This window comes from Entamoeba invadens (genome assembly GCF_000330505.1).
Source record: "Entamoeba invadens IP1 unplaced genomic scaffold scaff_1105074724819, whole genome shotgun sequence".
In the NCBI taxonomy this organism is placed as follows: domain Eukaryota; phylum Evosea; order Mastigamoebida; family Endamoebidae; genus Entamoeba; species Entamoeba invadens.
In genome coordinates, this window is record NW_004443623.1 from 309517 (window position 1) to 331253 (window position 21737).

General features: G+C 30.8%; 5 protein-coding genes across 5 annotated transcripts; 4 read left to right on the forward strand and 1 right to left on the reverse strand.

The window, feature by feature from the left end:
* Window positions 1–3141: 3141 nt before the first annotated feature.
* EIN_508770 (hypothetical protein) lies at window positions 3142–5214 on the forward strand (the record flags this gene model as incomplete). The annotated part of the gene is made up of 1 exon (XM_004259599.1): window positions 3142–5214. The coding sequence occupies one exon, from the start codon at window positions 3142–3144 to the stop codon at window positions 5212–5214; it is 2073 nt and encodes a 690-aa protein (XP_004259647.1).
* Window positions 5215–5556: 342 nt separating this feature from the next.
* Window positions 5557–8046, forward strand: EIN_508780 (hypothetical protein; the record flags this gene model as incomplete). The annotated part of the gene is made up of 1 exon (XM_004259600.1): window positions 5557–8046. One exon carries the CDS (start codon window positions 5557–5559, stop codon window positions 8044–8046), a length of 2490 nt encoding a protein of 829 aa, XP_004259648.1.
* Window positions 8047–11312: 3266 nt separating this feature from the next.
* EIN_508790 (hypothetical protein) lies at window positions 11313–12968 on the forward strand (the record flags this gene model as incomplete). Its single annotated transcript, XM_004259601.1, has 1 exon — window positions 11313–12968. One exon carries the CDS (start codon window positions 11313–11315, stop codon window positions 12966–12968), a length of 1656 nt encoding a protein of 551 aa, XP_004259649.1.
* Window positions 12969–13046: 78 nt separating this feature from the next.
* EIN_508800 (protein serine/threonine kinase, putative) lies at window positions 13047–16824 on the forward strand (the record flags this gene model as incomplete). The annotated part of the gene is made up of 2 exons (XM_004259602.1): window positions 13047–13271; window positions 13345–16824. 2 exons carry the CDS (start codon window positions 13047–13049, stop codon window positions 16822–16824), a joined length of 3705 nt encoding a protein of 1234 aa, XP_004259650.1.
* Window positions 16825–19252: 2428 nt separating this feature from the next.
* EIN_508810 (hypothetical protein) lies at window positions 19253–21658 on the reverse strand (the record flags this gene model as incomplete). Its single annotated transcript, XM_004259603.1, has 1 exon — window positions 19253–21658. The coding sequence occupies one exon, from the start codon at window positions 21656–21658 to the stop codon at window positions 19253–19255; it is 2406 nt and encodes an 801-aa protein (XP_004259651.1).
* Between the last annotated feature and the right edge of the window lie 79 nt (window positions 21659–21737).

Genomic DNA, 21737 nt, shown 5'->3' on the forward strand with positions numbered 1-21737 from the left:
TCTTTTCTTCGTCTAATAATAACACGACAAACTTATTTTCAATAAAACGAAAAGCTTTTATTATATCTTTGGGTTTAAAAAATGCCAGAGCCATCAAATATTTTACTGTTTTATAATTAATATTACCATAATATAGTTCCATTTTAAGATTGAGCGCTTTTCTCCAAACTGCTTGACAAAAATGAAAATAACATCCATGAACTATACAATCAAATTTGCCAAGTGCGTTTAACATAGCAACTTCAAAATCCATCATAATTTGTATTTTATTACAAAAAAGTTTTTTATTAGTAATATTATAATAAATATTGTCAAGTTCTTTTAATAATAATAAACATTGTTCTTCTGTTTTCTTTGTCATCAACACATGAAATAAAATAAATGTTTGTCCGTTTTTTAATATTACATGAAAGGTATATAATTGTGTAAATTCCGTTGGTGAACTTGAAAATGTACCATCCATACAAATATAAGAAAAGTACATTTCACTCAATTCCATCAATTTAGTTTTGTTTGCAAAAATAAAGTATTCTTCTTTTTTAATAAATAAGTAATTCTCATCTTCTTGTATTTCTTTTGCAATTTTCTCAATGGCTTTGTGTTTTTCGTATGAATATTCTTTTTTGATTGAATCAATCTTTCTATTGTCGTTATTATGTTCTAAATATATTTGGACCACAGAATCGTTTCGTTTAAAAAAGTTTTCCTTTTTGTGTGCCATTTCCAAAAGTACCAAACGAGATGTTTTGTTTTCTCTTGATTTTGGGTGATAAATGTGTTTGGTTTCAATTGATTCAAATTCAAAATCTTCATATTTCCAAGTTTTTCCCGAACCTACACTTTTCTTTATAATAATTTTAACAGGGCAATTTTTAAAAGTGCATTTAAATTTTTTCTTTCGGAATTTGAAGGATGAAAAACGAATCCGTCAACAATTGGAAGTGGTAGATATTCACCATTTTTGTTGGCTTTTGACTCATTTCTTGAGATAAAACGTGTTTAGAAGAATTCGACATAAATTTAGGGTAAATTATTATGAATAAATAGTTTAATAATTAACAAATAAAAACTTAATTGTTAATTTAGTAAAAGATTTTTCGAATTTAATTGTTGTTATGTTACATTTTAAGTAGTATATCCAAAAATTTCATATGGTAAAATAATATAATGTCTATTTTGTACAAAGTTAATAACAATATATGTTATAATAAATTATTATTTAGTAATTAATATCTATATAATATATAAAATAATATTTTTTAAATAAGAAGAATGTGATTTGTGTTAACTTTGTTATCATTAAATATTAAATATTGTTATTTTCGTTATTATTATTTCTTTAATTTAATTTAATAAAATATTCGTAAAATAAATAGATTTTTCTATATATATCAAAAATAAATAATAATTATCTATACATTCACAAGATAATATTTGCAACTATTTTAATGTGTTATATAATTTATTAAATGTAATAATGTAACTATTATTAAATATTGTTTAAACATTTTCGATTTATTATTAAAATACAAACATATTAATTAATAGCTATGTATTTATTATAAATGTAATTATAATTTATTGTAGCAGTTTTTATTATTTATAATAATGTGTATATTTTTATATATGAACTTTTGATGAAAACATATTGAAGTTTTGTGGAAACGAGTATAAATTGAAGAATATAAAACGAAAAATATTATTTTCTTGAATGTTTTTTGAACTCACCTGAGAAATGTAAGTAGTAAATAAATAATGTAATAAAAATAATTCTTTTGAATTCAAAATTTGATTTTCTTTCACTAAAAGTATATTTAAATCAATTCGTTGTTTAACATATTTTCTGTTTACAGCGTCCCATCTTCCATTGTAAAATATTATATCGAAAATATCGTCAAATTCATCATTTGTGAATCCTGTTAAATCAACAATTGTTGATGATGTACGTTTTAAAAACACTTTTATTGGATAATTTAAACGTTTTTCATTGGAAATGGGTTTTGTTGGGTATGTAGATTCTATTGTCATTTCTGCGTTATAATCAATTTCATTTTCACTTCGACGACTCTGTCTTGTTGGTGTGTCTCCAGTGTGATATTCTTCAAATTCTTCCTCATTGACAATTAATGATCTTTGCAACGCAATTAAAGTGTTGTTATGTGATGGTTGTTTCTGAGTTTCGACCATGGTCAAAAGTGGTTGATGATGTTCAGTTGTTTGGCATGTTGTTTGTGTAGCTTCATTGTACTGTGAATTGTGTATCGAATTATCAGAGTTAATGTTATGAGTGTTTTGAATATTCTGGTGTTGAAATATTTGTTGTATGTGAAGGGTCTGTGGAATTAAATTGACACTCTGTTGACTTTGTGCAATATGTGTTGATTGGCTGTTATTTTGAGAGTTATTAAAGACCGTTGTGTCAACTGATTAACTTCACTTTGTGTTGTTTGTAATATTAGTTGATTTGTAGTAATTTGTTGTATAGATACTTCCTCCATATATTGAGTTGATTTGACGTTTCTTTTTTTTTTCTTTTTGTTATTTCTTGTTCCTTTCTTTATCGTTCGTTTGAGTGGTGGGTGATTTGTGTGTATATTAACTTCTTGATTGACACGAAAAGAAAACTTGTGTAGAAAACGTAAAGGTGTGGTGCTCATGTAATCGAGAGATTATTTTTAAGTTTCATTTTAATCTCAAGTTTATTTTTTGTGGCAATATTAATTTTTACTTATTTACTTTTTGCCTTTTGTTTCTTTTTCTCACAAAATCATCATTATTATTCATCAATTTTTATTTTATTTTTTATTTTTTATAGTTATTTTAAATAATTATATAATGATTTTAAAATAGTTTTAATATTGATTAATTTATCTTTATTATAAGTAATTTTATTGTATTTGAATTATAAATATAGGTCAGCGACTTTTTAGGAAACTCAAAAGTCGCCCAACAGCTATAATACAATAAACATTATAATTTAACATTCTAATTTATTTAATACAAATTTATAAAAAATTAACATAATTAAATTAATAATAAATAAATTATTTATATGAAAAAATAATATAGTAAATTAATAATTATAATAACAATAATAATTTAACAAAAATATATACTCATTAACAACTCAAAACTCAAACGATGCCAAAACAGTTAGAGATGGTTTATTTAATGAAAGTAGTGATGGGTTTATTCACAAAAGGCGATTTGTTCAATTTTCTCCAAATCTCGCACAAATGCCTTTCGACATTACAAGCTTTAAAGGTGAACCCTATAGTGACGAATGAACCTTCTCTACTGTGGTTCACTAAACATTTTACCCCCGATACAATGGACTTGGGGTTTCTCGATTACAACAACGTGGATCTTTTCTATATTTGTAACCAAGTGAGAAACGTGAATTTCTGCCAATTATTTAAGACGGGGCTGATGGACGAAGATTTTGCACGGAATGTATTTCCGAAAGTGACGCGAATGGTTTTATTTAAATTAAACGAATGGGATGAAGATATGGAACTCTATAAAAACACAGCGCAGTTTATTATTAAAAATGCGAAATATTTTACTTCGCTGTATTACTTGCAAACAGACTTGGACTATCTCATTGAGTTTCTGGAGATATACACTGAAAATGGGAAAGAGATGTATCAACGTCTTCCACAGTTAATTCATGTCAATTCGGAGAATTCATTTAACATCCAACTTGACAATAATATGATTACAAAATTGGAGAAGTTGGAAAGCCTCATACCAGACAATCAGAGGAGCGATATTTATATTGAAGTGTCTCGGCACCCAACAGATGAAAAAGTGTTAAATACATTTAGGAAAATGAAATACGTCTATTTTGTGTGCACTGACGCCATGTGCGAGAAGTGGAAAAACAATTTTAAATGTGACGGTGGGGAAGTCTTTGTGGAAGGATCCTCGATGGGCGCAAATGTTAATGAAGTTATAGAACGTGCGTATGCCACAAAAGTGTCATTTCTTTATTCCAATAAAAAACAAGAAGAGAGATGGATGATACCAAAGTGTGTGAACACATTAGTCGTGAGTACTGCAGGCTTTGTCAATGAAGATCTTGAAAGATCTCTCAAACTCGACATTGATTTTTCGTGTATTTGTTCGCTTCGAATTTGTAATTGTAACAACGTGGAATTTGATAACGAGTTTAAAGTGATGGAAGAGATGTCGATTGAAGATAGTTGTATTATCACGTTTAATGAGGAATGTCATATGAAGAAACTTTTAATGTTTTATATGTGGAACTCAAATAATATCAAATTTTTGAATAAGAATGTTGCGCTCCAAAAGGTGTCGATTTTTTCATCGAGTCAAATTGAATTTTCGGAAGAAATTGAAGAGCTGCAAACCCTTGTTGTTGTGAAGTCACAAAATATCAAATTTCTAGAAATTAATTTGAACGGAAAAGTTGCGACTTTTAATCAAAGCGAAGGTATCACTTTTAACGGAATTGACTGCGATGAATATTTCCAGAAGTATTCCGATATACAGAATGAAGAAAACACTCCAAATATAGTTGAATTTCCAATTCAAATGAAAGAAGAAAACGAGTGGAAAATGCACAAATTCATTTCGACGAGTCAGAGAGTTGTTATTCAAGGGAATGAAATAGTGAGAAGAAAAGAAGTTTCAGATGAAGAGTACGACGTTCTACTTTCGTTGGATTTTTTTAATAAGTCCACAAGTGACAACAAAATGCGTTATATTGATCTGCAACAACCAAATACAATTAATTCGATTGAAAAAGTTGCGTACTTTGAAATTGCAGTTACGGGATTTAGTTGGTGTAGTGTTGGTCTTCTTGACACGAATGAATGTGAGGAGTACAGAGATTCACAAATTGGATGGTTGGAAGGGAGTATTGGATTTCATAGTGATGATGGTACTATCTATATTGGAACGGGAACAGGAGATTTTGAGACTAACATCCAATACGGCGAGAAAGCAGGTGAGACAAATATCATTGGTGTCGGTGTTGAGAAAATCACAGAAAATAATAGAAATACAGTCTTCTTCACTTGTAACGGAAATATCGTATTTCAAACTCATTTCGACGCGAATCATATTGATGCTGCTATAGGTTTGAATATTTTTAATAAAATCACAATCAACTACGGAGAAACACCTTTCAAATTTGATTTGAATAAATTGAAAAAGGAAAAGAGTGGCTGGAAGTGTTTGTTAATGTAACACATGTTAAAGGGATGTTGTTTTTTGATTCCATTTGAAAATATTAATAGAATATTATAATTAGTTGAGATAAAAAATAATTTTAATTCGAATAGTTGTTATATTTCTTTTATGAGTTAATAAAAGAATTATAATTTTATTAATAAATTAACTAGATATAGTATACCAATTATATAATAAAATTTACTAAAAATTATAATTTATTAGGATCGAATTAAAAAACTTTTTTATGAACTACACTTTTGTGTAGTTCATAATTAGATGATGGAAATAAGTTATTTTTCGAATAACAAAAAATACAAAAATAAACTATTAATATATAAATAATCCATTAAAAAGAGCATGAAAACGTTACATTTATTTATTTATTTTCTTATTTTCTTGTGTGTGAATTCAACTACGCGTTGCCAAGTAACATGTGAAACAACAGAACTTTCGACAACAGACATTTCTTCTGTCAAAGACATGTGTCAAGATTATATTGTCGATGCCAAATGTATAACAACACAAGCATCTTTATTTAAAACCAATTATGTAATTAAATCTGTAACTTTTTTAAGCACCACTCCAGTTGAGTTAAAAGAATCCACATTTTTTGTTTCCAGTGTAGAGAGTGTGATATCAATGGGTGGGTTTTCAAGTATGGGGAATACTTGTTTTTCAAGTTCACATATTCGGACCATCAACTTACGAAATATGGTTTCTATTAATGATAATACATTCCACAACACAACCAAATTAGTAAGTATTATTGGTATGGACTCGGTAACTTCGATTGGGTATCAAGGTTTAGCATATTCCTCTGTTTCTCAAATCAAATTTGGACCACATTCCCTTTCAGTTGGTTCATATGGGTTTTCAAATTGCTTGACTATCAAAAAGTTGCATTTTCCTGGTGGGTTAATAAGTGCTGATGTCGCCTCTTTTATTAATTGCAAAAATCTCACCGACATCGATCTTACCGGATTACCAACAGTACCAGCGCAGATGTTATCTGGGTGTACTTACCTTGTTAACATAACAAGTATGATCGCAAGAACTATCGATTTATCTGCTTTCTATTCAACGCCGTTATCATCCATCACCATTTATGAATATTATTCAATTACAGATTCAATGCCAAAAGACACAAACAATGTTATATATCTTGTTGTTAATACAAAGAGTTGGTTTATTCCAAATGATTATTTTAGGATTATTTATTATTTAAATGGGCAATATGAAGAATGTGGAGATGTTGAACAGATACAACTATCCAAATGTGGACAATATTCATGGAATGCTGGTTTGTCATGTGCATCATGTGGGCCAAATGAAATTGCGGATTATGAAATAACACACAATTGTTATCCAATGTGCAGAAGTTATGTGCACGATTGTAAAGTGTGTAGTAGTTCGACAACTTGTCAAGAGTGTGAACCCAGCTTTTTATATATAGGTGGACAATGCCAGACGTGTCAGTATTATGGAGAGTGCTACGAGTGTGATATTAATAAATGCACGGCGTGTAGTGCTAATTACAAATACGATGCTGAAAAAATGAAGTGTGGATTCTGTGAGTTGGAGTCAGGGTATTATATTGATGGAAATGACTGTAATAAGTGTAATGAGAATTGTACATTATGTACAAGTGCTACAGTTTGTACTGAATGTAAAGATGGGTTTTACTTGAAAGATAACACATGTTTGCCATGCACATTAATTGGCTGTTTTAAATGCACTGAATTTGAATGTCTGGAGTGCCAAACGGGGTTTTATCTCAACGACAACAAGTTGTGTAGTTTATGCTCTGAGTTTGGGAATTGCATTGAATGTACAATTGAAGGGTGTACTACTTGTTTAGATCATATGTATTACAACACAACAACGAGATTGTGCGACAATTGTGTTGAAGGGTGTGATATATGTGACAACTCGTTTTCATGTAACACCTGTCATAACACATATTACCATTACAAAGAAGATGAAATGAAGTGTGCCACGTGTCCAATAGATAATGGAGACTACCTTAAAGGAATGAATTGCAAAAATTGCATCAAAAATTGTTTAAGTTGTACCGAAAGTGACAATTGTCAATTCTGTGAAAACACTTTTTATTCAGATATTATTGAAAACACCACAACAAATGTTTGTATGGAATGCACAGAACTTGATTCAAAGTGCTTGTTGTGTTCAAATGAAAAGCAGTGCACAACATGTTACCCATCATATGGCGTCTTTTCTGGTCGATGTCAGAAGTGTTCCGAAGAGTATTTTGATTGTGAAGAGTGTAATGATACAGTGTGTTTACAATGCGGAGACATCACTTATCTCGACAATGGAAAATGCACGGAATGTGGGTACAAATACGCCAATTGTGCGACATGTAACGAGACTGAATGTCTCAGTTGCATAACTGATTTTAGTTTGTATGAAGAAAAGTGTGTTGATTGTGTTGGGTTATTTGGGATGTGTGACTCGTGTTCAAGTGACGAGTGTTTGCATTGTAAAGAAGGAGCATCTCAGGTTGCATACAGTTGTTACAATTGCAGTGAATATAACACAAATTGTGTTGAATGTGACAGTTCAACGTGTTTGAGATGTAAAATGCCATTCACTTTAAATGGAGAGAACTGTTTCGATTGTTCTGATTTTGAGAATTGTGAAATTTGCAACAGCACTCACTGTATCGCCTGTAAAAATGGGTTTGTTAATTTGGGAGACAATTTTGCCATTTGTGGAGATATTCCCAATTGCTCTGAATGTGACCAAACATCATGTATATCATGCAATTTGAAATTTTTTTTGAATGACAAAACGTGTGAAAATTGTATTGAGAATTTAGTGGGGTGAAAATCCATTCTGGGTAACTCATTCTAAAAAATAATTATTTTTTGTATTTTTTAAATGGTAAACTCATTATGGAAAACTCATTCTATGCAAAAAATAAAAAGGTAAAAAAAGAATTAATTACAGTATAATCCGGGTTTAATTCCAGTCCGGGTTTAATTAAATAATCGGGTTTAATTCATTCAAAAATAATTAAACCCGAAGAAAGAAAAAATGATAAAAACAACACTTTTGAGTTTTATTATCATTGTCTTGTTTTTTTTGTTTAAATTTATGAAAAATAATTGGGTTTTCACCTAAATTAATCAGAATATTTGTTTTTGAATAAAAATGCATTATTTTTGTATCTGAAACTATTTTTCGGTACTATAATATTATAAATTACTTATTATTAAATAATGAATAAATAAAAACGAACATAATGAACTCTATTTTTTATTCGTTTTTATTTATTTAAACACACTTGTTTCATTATCACCTTAACAAAGTATTTGCCGCGAGTGTTTTTTGAAGGAAGTCCACTTTTCAGCCACTGTTTGTGCGTCCCCATGTCACCCAGTTTCCTCCTCCGTACTGTTTGGACGCGGATGTGGTCCCTTTTCAAACGGGGCGTTCATTGGGATCTGTGCTAAGGAGGACATTGAAAGTGTGTGGAACGGGTGCACAAACAGACCGCCTGTGCCTTCTTTTCGATATTTGTCTCACTCGGTTTCCACTGTTTCGAGGTGAATTATCGACATATTTTTAATTCGGGAACCAGGCCAAATATTATCCCAATTTCCCATTTACTAAAATTTTAATTAAAATATTATATTAAATAGTTAAAAAAAAACTTTATTTTTAGAGACGATGAAAAAGCCTTTACCATCACCATTTGTTTTTGGTTGAATCAGATAATTATTAAATAATTATAACTATGAAACTACCGAAAGTTAATTCCATCAATTATTTTTGATTTAAAAACCATTTAAAATAATTTTCTTGAAAAAAGTGGAATTAAACCCGATAGTTCCAAAATATTTTAAGTGAATTAAACCCGGATTATACTGTATTTTAATTTATTTATCATTAATATTTAAACCATTTTGATTAAATTAAAGAAACAAATATCACTCACTTATAAAATGTAAAAATCGATTCATTTATAATTGAATAAAAATTGAATCGTTTTAATATAAATGAATTTTTTTGGTCAACCCAACCAATTTCTACGTTACATGCCGACCAATACACCTAATGTTTTTTATGATACTTTAACCGGTGGTCTATTCATGTTTAACAATATAGAACCCGATGAAAGTATCGAACCAACTACTCTCGACAGTTTAAAAGAAAAAGAAAGGGTTACATCAATTCAACAACCTGAAACGAATATTAACAACGAACAAGAAGTCGTATTGTTTGTAAAAAATCAAAGACAACATTATTTACCTGTTATTAATGATTATGTGTCTCACCAAACTGGATGCAACCCTTGCGCTTTCAAATGTAAAGATAAGAATTGTACAGTTACAATCGAAGCTATTAGAGATCCACATGATAAAACAAAATTTATTTCATTCAAATACACTTCTGAAATGTTTAAACATGATCACAAACCACACTATCCGTTTATCAAACTCGGTATTAATAACAAAATACAAGAACTTGCAACTAATAAAGACAATTTATCTGTTCCTGGATCTATATTATTAGATAAAATTGACAGAAACAAAGATTCCAGAAGAGTAAGTACAATTTTGAAGGAAATTAACATGCAAAAAGCAAAAGAAAAACAAAAAGAAGATGTTCATTTAAATGAAAATTATGGTGAATTCAAATTAATAGAAACACAAGAATTTGTTATTTATAGCAACATTTCCAAACTCAAAGAAATAAAATCAATTTGTTATATTTTAATGGATGGGACTTTCAAGTCGTGTCCAGATAATTTTTCACGGTTGTACTCAGTGCATGGAACCACGAAAACTGGTGATTTATTCAAAATATATTTTTGTTTAACCACTTGTTTTGAAGAAAAAATGTACACTTCACTTTTTAAAGAAATTGATATAATTTCTCAAAATGTTGGGTTTGACATATTTGGAAAAGATAAAATTGTTATGATTGATTATGAAATGGCCGTTATTAATGCTTTAAAACAGTTTAAATGTCTGATTAAAGGATGTTATTTCCATTATTGCCAAGCACTTTGGAGAAAAGTTCAAACAGGTGGTTTTATAAAAGTTCAACTAGATGATGACAATTTCACGTCTCTTATAAACAAATTGTATGTTATTCCATTTTCAAAACCTCAAGATATAAAATTGGAATTTACTTAACTCAAAACTAAAAAATTGTATCATAGTGAAGTATGTCAAAATTAGGTAAAATATTTCAAGTATACTTGGATGGATACAATGTATCTTATTATCATTTTGGTGTCTATATTTACAAAATATCAGAACAAACAATTATTCAGAGTCTTATCATTCTGCATTTATTAAGAGACTTTTAAGATCAAAACCAACATTATCAGAATGGTTTAGAAAATTGTGTGATTTAGAGGAAAAAGACACGAAAAAATGGAATCAACTGATAGAAGGACAAAGCACAAGAAAAAGTCCAAAATATTCAAGACAAAACAAACTTATAATGAATCACATCAGAAATTATTACTCTGGGCAACAACCTGACAAAGATAAATTATTTGAAAATCTTTGGGAAGCTAAGAGGGCACTGGTAAACGAAAAACAATTCGAACAAAGTATCATAATCAACAACGTGCAAGATGAAATAGTTATGTCGAATCACAATTTGCTTAAAATTGATGAAGATGATGATGGAATAATTGACATCGAAAAAATTAAAATTGGACTTGGAAATGAAGATAGTATTAAAGAAAAAGATATTAAAATACAAAAAGAAGGATGTTTCGATGAAGATGATGAAGATGAAGTTAGCATCATAAGAGTTGCAGTGGTTTACAAAGAAAAGACTAGAGTCGGGTGTTGTTTACAAAGAAGAAATAGTTTTGATATTAAAACAATCAGAAAAAACATTAGAAAATATAAAAAATGATTAATTATATTTAAAAATATGGTTTAATAGTATACATACGTGTATATTAAAACATAAATATCATTTGCTAAATTAATATATAAAAATTGAGAATTTAATAAAATGTTACAATTTATTTAGATAATTATTAAAAGTTAACTTTTACATTGAATGAGTTTTCCATAATGAGTTTACCATTTAAAAAATACAAAAAATAATTATTTTTTAGAATGAGTTACCCAGAATGGATTTTCCGGGCACCTGAGAATTGTGATGTTTGCAACTCCAAAGAGAGTTGTTCTGTTTGTTCCACAAATTATACATACAATGAAACGTCACACAGTTGTGTCATTTGTTCCAGTGGAAGTTATGTACACCAAGAGTATTGCAGACCATGTCCAAGTGAATGTACAACATGTGACTCTGCTACCCAATGCACAAGTTGTGTTGATGGTTATTTTGTCAACACTGAAAATAATTGTGTTAGTTGTCTCACAAGAAATTGTATGTCGTGCGACTCGAGTATGTGTACATCATGCATCAATGGGTATTATATAAACAACGGAGTTTGTGAAGAGTGCTCGACAATTGATGAAAAATGCACAACATGTAGTTCTACTGACATCTCACCACATTGTGATTCATGTGAAAATGAGTATTGGGTTGATGACAACAAGTGTGTGACATGCGAAGGGTGTGGCTCACTTGGGTGTGAATACATGAGTGGGCTATGTTATAACTGCCCAAATCAGAGTCAAGTTTTGGTGTCGGGAAAGTGTGTGACTGTAGAAGGATGCAAAGTTGTAGAAAACAATGAATGTGTTGTTTGTGATGATTTGTACATCAAAATAGGGAGAAGGTGCATTAAGACGCAAACGGAGACAACAAAAAATGTGATCAAATATCGAGATTGTTATGTCAGTTCTATTGACGCCAATTGCACCACTTTTACAACCGAAGGATGTGATATTTGTGAAGAAGGATATTACCACTATGAAAGTGTGTGTCTGAGATGTGAAGAAATCTATGACAATTGTGAAAAATGTGGTGTTGTAACTTTGAACAACTTTAATCAAACGATCTGTTATATTTGTAAACCGTCACATTATCCAGAAATATCATGTCACGAGTGCACGTTATTGTATGGGTGTTCTGAATGCATCAATTATCTCACAAACAACGAGACTTCAACAAAAGAGTGTACAAAGTGTATGGACATGTTTATCAACAACGCAGGCCAATGCGCAAAAATAGCGAAGTGCCTTCAAGGCGTCGGAGAGAGGTGCACTTTATGTGAAAAGAATTACTTGGTGTCTGAAGGTCGATGCAAGCAATGTGGTGATGTTGTTATTGGTTGTAAGACAAGTACCAAAAATGAATGCACTTCGTGTGTGGAAGGACATTATATCGACTCAAACAAGCAATGCAGCAAATGCTCAGTGAATAACTGCTTTGTGTGTGCTCAAGATGGAAGTTGTGATACCTGTGTAACCAACACAACGAAAAACACCGACTCTTCTAAATGCTTGTCATGTTCCACGTTTAAAGGATGTAAATTCTGTGATAACACAATCCCCAATAAATGTTTGTTGTGTGCCCAAAATTACTTCACAAAGAATGAGTTGTGTGAGTCATGTTCAACTCTTAACAAATGTCTAAGTTGCTCAAATGAACTCACGTGCCTGCATTGTGTTGATGGATATTATCCAGACGAAGGAAAATGCAAGTCGTGTCTCACAATAAATGGCTGTAAAACATGTTCGTCAACATCAAAGAAATGTCACACCTGCAAAGATGGGTATTACCTCGACAACGAGTGTAAATTGTGTGGTGAGGTTTTCAGTAACTCTGCCACGTGTACAATGAAAAAAGTATTTTCTTGTTAGCCACATTACTTTTTGAAGAACAATCGATGTGTTGGGTGTGATGCACTGTTTGGTTGTTCAGAGTGTGAAAATGAAACAATGTGCACAAAATGCAACGATGGACTCAATTTGTACAACAATGGAATAACTCAAACATGTTCTCAAGATTGTGACATTACAAAGTGTGTTAAATGTGATATTAATGGAATGTGTGAAATGTGTGAAGAGCCATACACTCTTGACAAAACAACCAATAAATGCAAACTGTGCTTTGATGAACACCAAAACAGTGGCAAATGCTCAACAACAGAAAATTTGATTGAAGTTTGTGAGTCAAAAAGATTTTATCTGGAAGATGGTGTGTCAAAAATGTGACACTACATTGAGTGAGTGCCAGTTGTGCGACAATTCAACAACTTGTATATTGTGTTCCACTGGATTTGTGTTGGATGTAAACAACAAATGTGTTGCAAAAACAACTTCGATGAGCATTAAAAGAGCAACAAACTGCGAATCCAATCGACAGATATTGGATACTGAAGGAAATTGTGTTGACATTTTAGCAGATGAGTTCAAAGTGTCGGAAAGTTTCAGTATGAAGTGTTCTAATTTGTTTTATGGGTGTTATTCATGTGACTACAAACAACTCAATTCAAGAATTGACATTGACAATTTGGAGTGCTCTGCTTGCCAAAATGGCATGGCGTTTGAGTCTCGAGAAACCAAGAAATGTGTGACAACAACAAATTTGATAGATAATGAGGGATATAAAATCGAGTGTACTACGGGATGTTCGACTTGTACGAATGGAACAAATTGCCAATACACAAACTTGTTTGAGCACACCGCTCGTTTAGATGCAAAACTATCATATGAGAACCACAAATACTGTCAGAAGTACCAAGAAGGGTTTGGATGTATAGAATGTTCCAACTCAATCAACTTGAATAGTAATTGTGCCGACATGGAACGAACACAAAAATGTTCTTTTTATTTGGAAAGTGGCAACACTTATAAATGTGAAGGATACATCGAGTCTTCACAGACCAAAACATATGTAACATTAAAAAGTGAAGATGTTGGATGTGAGGCGTTATCGAAAGGACTGTGTATAAAATGTTACTCAAAATACTTTTTAAATAAAGTATATCCACCACAATGTGAGTCGTGTGGTGATAATTGTCTGACTTGCACAACACCTACTTTGTGTCAGGTATGTTCAAATGGATTTACTCTTGTTAATGGAAGTTGTGTTTCACTTTCAAATTGTTTGGTGTCAACGCCAAGTGGATGTACTGCGTGTAATAATAGTTATTATCTTCTTCTTGGGTCGTGCAAAATGTTAAGTGAAATTCACTGCAAATCCGTTGTTATCACAGCAAACAATGAGGTACAGTGTTCATTATGTGAAAATGAATACATTTTGAGTGACACACAATGTAATGATATGTCTACCGGGCATTGCCAAAGTGTCGACTTATCAACTTCAAAATGTGCAATTTGTGAAGAGAAGTACAAATTTGATGAAACCAAAAAATGTGTATCAATGGAAACGACTCTATGCTCATATTCATCATCGGGCGATTGCCTTCAATGTGATTCACAAATCTCACTTGGAACGTCCAATGAAGGTGAATCAATTTGTAACACTGAAATAAAGACAATTTATTGCAAAGAAAATAGCAACACGGGGTGTGCCAAGTGCTCTGATGGGTATTATCTGAGTGGTACTGAATGTCTTCCATGTGACAAGAAGTGCTCAAGTTGTTTTAAAAACGCAGAGAGTTGTTTTACTTGTGCTTTTGGGTATTATTTTGACACGACAAACAACGACTGTATTTATGTTGGTGAACTTGCTGAAAAATGCAAATTGTTCTTACCAAGTGGTGTCGATTGTGCTGCATGCAACGAGGGCTATATCCTCATCAATACAGATTGTGTAAAATGTGACGAAAAGTGTCTGAGTTGTGTTGGAAACATTTCGAATTGTGTGAAGTGCAATGTAAAAGGTGGGTATTTCGAAGATGTCGAATTTACAACAATAGAAGATAAGAAATGTGTCACAATAACAACACTTGAAAATTGTGAATGGGTTTCAGAATATGGGTATGCTGTGTGTTACAATGGGTATTATCAAAACAAATATTACAAATGCACAAAATGCAATGACTTATGTGCGACATGTTCAAACAATAACACATGTTCGACATGTGTAGATCAATACGTTTTGATATCCAAAACGTCGCAATGTGTCAAATGGAATTTAATTGTAAATTGTAAATCATATGATTTAAAAACCCACCAATGCAGTGAATGTGGTGGCAGCAACAAAGTTGGACCAAATGGAGACGAGTGTGTTCACAAGACAAATGTACTTGCAATTATACTTCCAATCATCTTTGGTATTTTAATAGTTGTTATTATCATCATAACAATAAGTTTTATACTTTTCTACATTCATTACAGGAAAGAAGAGAAGTTGAGGAAGTCACTTGTGAATGAATTTCTGTTAAAGGATTTGAAAAAGAAAGGGGTTGAGATGGTATATCTTGGTACTCAAAAAGAACGCATTTTGTGTTCAACACAAGAAATACGTTTTGAAGGAGAAATTGTAGTTCAAAAAGACAGTGACTGTAAATTCATGATTGGCAACGACAGAGCGTCTTTATTGAAAATTCAATTCACAACACAAAATGACGAAGAAAAGTTTGAGTTGAATGTTGAACCTTCCACTCCAGTAAGTATCAAGAAAGGTCGTGCTGTTGAATTTACTGTTACTGTTCATCCACTGTGTACACTTGAGAAGACTGTTGACATCACTTGTTCAGTCTTAAACATCAACAAAGGCAAAATTTCAGAGATTAAAATTCCCGTCAAATTTGCGTCAGAAATGTCGACAGCACTTGACCCGGACGAGTTGAAGAAAAAGCGAAAACTTGGAGAAGGAAGTTTTGGGATTGTGTACAAAGGAGCATATCGAGGAAATGTTGTTGCCATCAAAGAGATGAAGGAAATGGTTGTCGCAAAATTAGGAGCAAAAGGGTTTACAAAGAATTCGACTGTTGAAAGTTCAAGTCGTAATTTGGCAAAGAACACAACAAAAAGTACGACGAAAAATAACACGACTAACAACTCTTCGATGACGACAAGAGACAAAACAGCTGCTGAGAAACAGATGGATAAGAAGATGGACGAATTCAGAAAGGAAGTTGCGATGTTGGCCAAATTTGTGAGTCCATATGTCATAAGATTCTATGGAGCGTGTTTCATACCAAATCGGATATGTATGGTCACTGAATTGGCTAAATATGGCAGTCTGCAAGACCTGATGAAACATAAAATGTCTGACGAAGTTATCATGAAAATGCGAATCAAACTGATGTTGGACACGGCCAAAGGAATTCAGTATTTACACGCAAATAACACTCTTCACAGAGACATCAAGTCAGACAACACACTTGTAACTTCACTTGATTTTAACGACGAAGTCAATGGGAAATTGACTGATTTTGGAGCGTCAAGAAATGTCGACAGTCTGTGTGATAACATGATGTACACGAAATGTATTGGTACACCAAAGTACATGGCGCCTGAAATCACAAATGTCGAAAAGTATACACTCTCAGCAGATGTGTATTCGTTTGCTATCACTGTTTTGGAATGTTTGACGTGGAAAGACCCGTTTGATGAAAAGCTGTTTCCATACAGTTGGGATATCACCAATTTGATTTCCAAAGGAGAACGACCGGCAATTGAATTGGGAGATGGAAAACAGAAAGCTTTAATTGAAGAAATGTGGAAGCAAGATCCCAGAGAGAGACCTGATATGGATATTGTAGTGGGGAGACTTGAAAATATATACCAAGCTGATAATTAAATAACAAACATCTTTTTAAAAATTAATTGTTAAGATGTAACAATATATTTGTTATACTGATTTGATTATTTTATTATGTCTTATGTTGATATTTAAATTATTTATTCAACAATAATTTTCAAATGAAATACTTTTTTAAGATATTTAAATAGTATTTAAAAAACTCCCAATTCATTTCAATTAATCATAATTTCAAACTTTATCTGTTAAGGACTGGTCTGTCCCAAACAAAATAGTAAGATATTTTATGAAATTTTCCTAACAATTTGTCAACAATAGACATTGTACTTAAAACCCTATCTTTTTTTAAAGATGGTATTTCTCTTTCGATTTTGCTGAAATATCTAAAGCATTCTTTAAGTACAGTTATATAATAACTCTTTGCAACAGAATTATCTTCAAATTTGATTTGCCAACTTGGAAGGTGTTTAGCAATATATAAGTAATTATCCATCAGCGGGGAAGGCGATACCATGTCATTTAAATAACCAAATACTGCTTGAAAATTTTGTCTTGTGGGTGTTTTCACAGAAATTTCAAGGACTCTCAAAAAATTTTTGTGGTAGAGGATGATTGGAAGAAATACTTTTCGATCTTCCCCATTTTCAAATACTTTGGTGAGATATTTAAAATTGTTTACAATTTGAGTTAAGCCTCTCATAAATACCTTTTCGTACACCATCATTTTACGAGCAAAGTCTGTCCCATACCGTCCAATGGGTATATGTCTTAGATACTCTTCCGTTGGATTCATATCTTCCAAATCATCTAAAGAATGGACTATATGGATTAATAAAACAACAATTAAAACAGTTTTCATGTTCATTACACAAAATAATGTAAATTTAATGTTCAAAGTAAATTGCCTTTTATTAATCTATTTATAAGTGGTTATTGTATATATGAAAGTGGTAAACAAATAATGTTAATTTGATTGTGTTTTTATATTTTTTAATTGTTATTTTTTTAATTTAAATCGATTCATCATGAATAGTTTCAATATTTAAATTGTTTTTATTAAAGTAATTTATATTAATTGTTATAACAATAGTTGTTAATAATAAATATTATAACTATAAATAGACACCATCACTATTTTTGTTTTGATTGTGATACACATTCACAAATCGTTGAACCCCAAATTATTTTTATGTATATTTAATCAACGATAGACTATTGTTAATTTGATAAGTAATTTAAATTTCGTTGATTAATTCGAATAGTATTTCAAAACAACTATTAACATCAAATGACCATACAGTTGGTTACATTTTGTTTTGATGTAATTTTAAAACTATTATGTTGTGTGTTAAAACAATAATATTCCCTTTAATTGATTCTTTTATAATACAATAAATTAGAGTTTTATTAAATAATTTAATGAAAAATTATGACTTTATATTTGAATTGTCTAATTATGAAAGTGATAAATAAAACTGTAAAAGTTTGAAGTGTCAGTGCAACTTTGTTAATAGTACAATTATAATAAAATAATTATATGTATTTATAAAACAAAACAATAAGGGCATGACACTGGATTGGCGTTTTTTAGTGGATTGGTGTATAAAAGGGAAAAATAGACTGAAATATCGGGCACCACAAAAAAAAAAAAATAAAATTTTGAAAAATCAGAGATCGATTTTGCCAAAAAGACTCTTATCCAAATAATATCCATTCTCTTTCACTGAGAAGATTAATGATAAACGTGTTTAGGTGATTATTGCCAAGACCGAAACATTTAAAAAAATTCGTAAAAAATAGTATTGTTTTCACGTTTTTAAACACAAGAATGTTTTTTTTTATCTTTCGGGTTAATTTTTTGTTTTGTTTTTTATAGTTTATAACGGTATCAGATAAATGATCTTGGTAATGATACATTGTAATGACGAGTAATTTACACTATGATCTACAAAATGTATTCCGATATTCCAAGTATAGTTTTATGTTGGTAGTTGAATAAAAAGTATAGTAAAACGAAAAATGGAGAACTTGAAATAAATTTGAAATATTTTTTTCAAAATTTTGGGAAATCGTCCTAAAAAGTTGCTGTGGATGGATCGATTTCGGTGGATGGGGTATAACAGCCACATATGGGCTATTACTTCGGGATTGTTGGTTTATGGGATTTTTGACGTTTTTATCAAAAACCAAAAAAGATATCGGTAAAATCTGTAAATTGTTACCTAAGAAATAACACTGACTCTAATTGTATGACCGTTATAAAAAACAAACAAATAAATATTTTTAAATGATTCTTGTTCGCTCTATATTATAAACAGGTTTAAAGCAGGGCTCCCCAAATTTGGTTAAAAGGCGAGTTAAAAAATGATGATTTTTTATTGTTTCAAAAAGTAAATAACAAAATTAATTAAAAAACATTTATTTGATTTTGTTATTGGTTATAAAAAAACACGAATCAAGACTAAAATTACATAAGAGAAAGCCTACTTTGCGTCATTTTAATAAATTTTGCAGACAAACGAATATCTGCAGTTTTTACTTTCATGTTTATTTTGTTAGCATAGCGATAAAAAGAAAACAAAGATTCCACACACGAAGATGTAGGAATAAGGCTAACTACAAGAAAAATAAGTTCTGAACATCTAAGAAAGTTTTCATGACCAAATAATTGTAGTGCATCCAGAAGGCTGAATTTACATATTTTGTTTTTTGAGTTAGTATCAATAAACTTTTTCACGTCTTCTATGTTTGCATCAATAAGTGTTTTTAAATTTGTGAGTTCTATTTCCAAATAGTCTAAAGTGTTATTTACAAACATGGTGTCTTCGCGAATATATTTTTCAGGGAAATTGAAACAGTCCAAATATATATCCAAATTTTGATAAACCCCAAGTTCTGTTTTAACAGAGGAAAGTTTCTTTGAATCTGCTTTAAATTTTACACACGTAGAATTACAAAACCTGATGTTCAAAGCATTAATAAACTCTGAAATAATATTTTTACACGACGATGAAAAAACAATTGGAGCTTTAAACGGCAAAAAACGATTTACTGAATAGAAAGAGTCAAAACATCCATTCGAAGCATCAGACATTTTTACATTCAAATTGTTGATTAACTCAGTGACACGCAAATACTCTTCGTTTATTAATCCAAACTTTTCTTGCATTTTATCACAACAAACTTTTGTAATATTCAAAATATCATAATAAAATCCGGCGAAAGCAAGGAACATTGTATCTTTTACGTCAAAATAATTAATACGTCTCCCCAAAAACACGAAATAATTAATATCACTTTTTGCCTTTTCCAATTCTACGTTGTTGCACTTTGGAAGTCCTGCCTTGTATTGGTCAATAAGAATGGTATTAATTTTCTTATAAATGTCAAGTTCTCTAAAAAACAAATCGAAGTCTTTAAAGTTGTTGATCAATTTATCAACTATTAACTCGTGATAACACCATCTTGTGTTACTCATGGTGGGTATATGTACATGTTCAATGTAATCGTCTTTGCTTCCCCAAAACGCGTTCCATTGAGTTATTGTAACATCGCTACATATCACTTTGAGAATTGCCAAAAGAACTCTTCCATCTGCTGTATTCCAAAGAAATACCTCAGCCACGTTTAATCGATGGCAAAAACAGTAATGTGACATATAAGTTTTAAGCGTTAATTCACTCGCCATTTCTTTGATACCATTTTCAATGTGTTCTTTTATAAGATTCCGTTTCGCAATACCAATAAGTGTAGAAACCCCTCCTTTCCAACCCACCATTTGAGTACATCCATCACTTGTACAAAACACACACTTTACAAGTGGAGCATCAAAAAGGTTTAGTGCGTCCAGTACCCATTTAGTGATATTTGCTGCTGTTGTTCTTTCGAATAGTTCACCTAAAACAAGCTTCTTTTGAGCAACAACAAAATTGTCAAAACTAAATCTACAGATAAGACCAATAATTTCAGAACCATTTTTGTGTGTTGTATCTATAGCAATCCCATAGCAAACACAATTTTTGAACATTTGAACAATTTCTTCCTTGTCTTCTTTTCCTAACAAAGTCACAACCTTAAGATTTGTTGTATGGCTAATATGGATTCTTGGAAAAAGTATGTTTTGATTTTTTTCATCTAGAAAAAGTGAAATAAATACATCAACAATTTCAGCTACAGCAACAGTCTGTTTTTGAGACATCCCAACTGCATTTTCTATTGTACCAACCATTAAAGTAAATATTTTGCTTCGAACAGAAAGAGCAGCAGAAGTTTCTTTACTTGTAATTGGGTTTGGAGGTACAAATTTATCAACCAAACTTTTGACTATTTCCAAAGTACACACATTTTCTGTTAAAAGTCTGTGAGTTTCTTTGGATATTTTTTCGTACAATTCCAACGACTTGGATTTAACCGACTTTATAGTTTCATTGTTATTTTGATTAGTTATAATTGAAGTGCACGTTGTAATAGAACTTTCTTTTAATTCACATTCTTGAGTCTGGTTTGCATTCTCTTTAAATGCATCTTCAATTTTTATTGGAGTTGTGTTTACACTTTCTGTTTCTCTATATTCAAATAAAACAACATCACAACTGTTTTTATTAATAAAACAGTTTGAAATTTCACAATCCATTAAACAATTATGTGTTTGTTCATTATCTTTTTCAAACGTAGTGGGGTGTTCTTTATTTTCACAATTCATTGCTTCATTATCGTATTTTATATTTTCTATATCAATGTCACAATTCTTATCATCTTCAATCATTTTATCCAAATAATTAACATTGTTAGTATTACAACTTTTTAATTTCATACTTATTGTGTTACCCAAAGTGTTCATATAATTACAACCATCCAATTCAATAGAACACATTGAATGTGTCTTTTTAGGACGTTTGTGTACATTTTCAACCAAATAAATTTCCACTGCCTTTTGAGCCTCTTCAAATAAA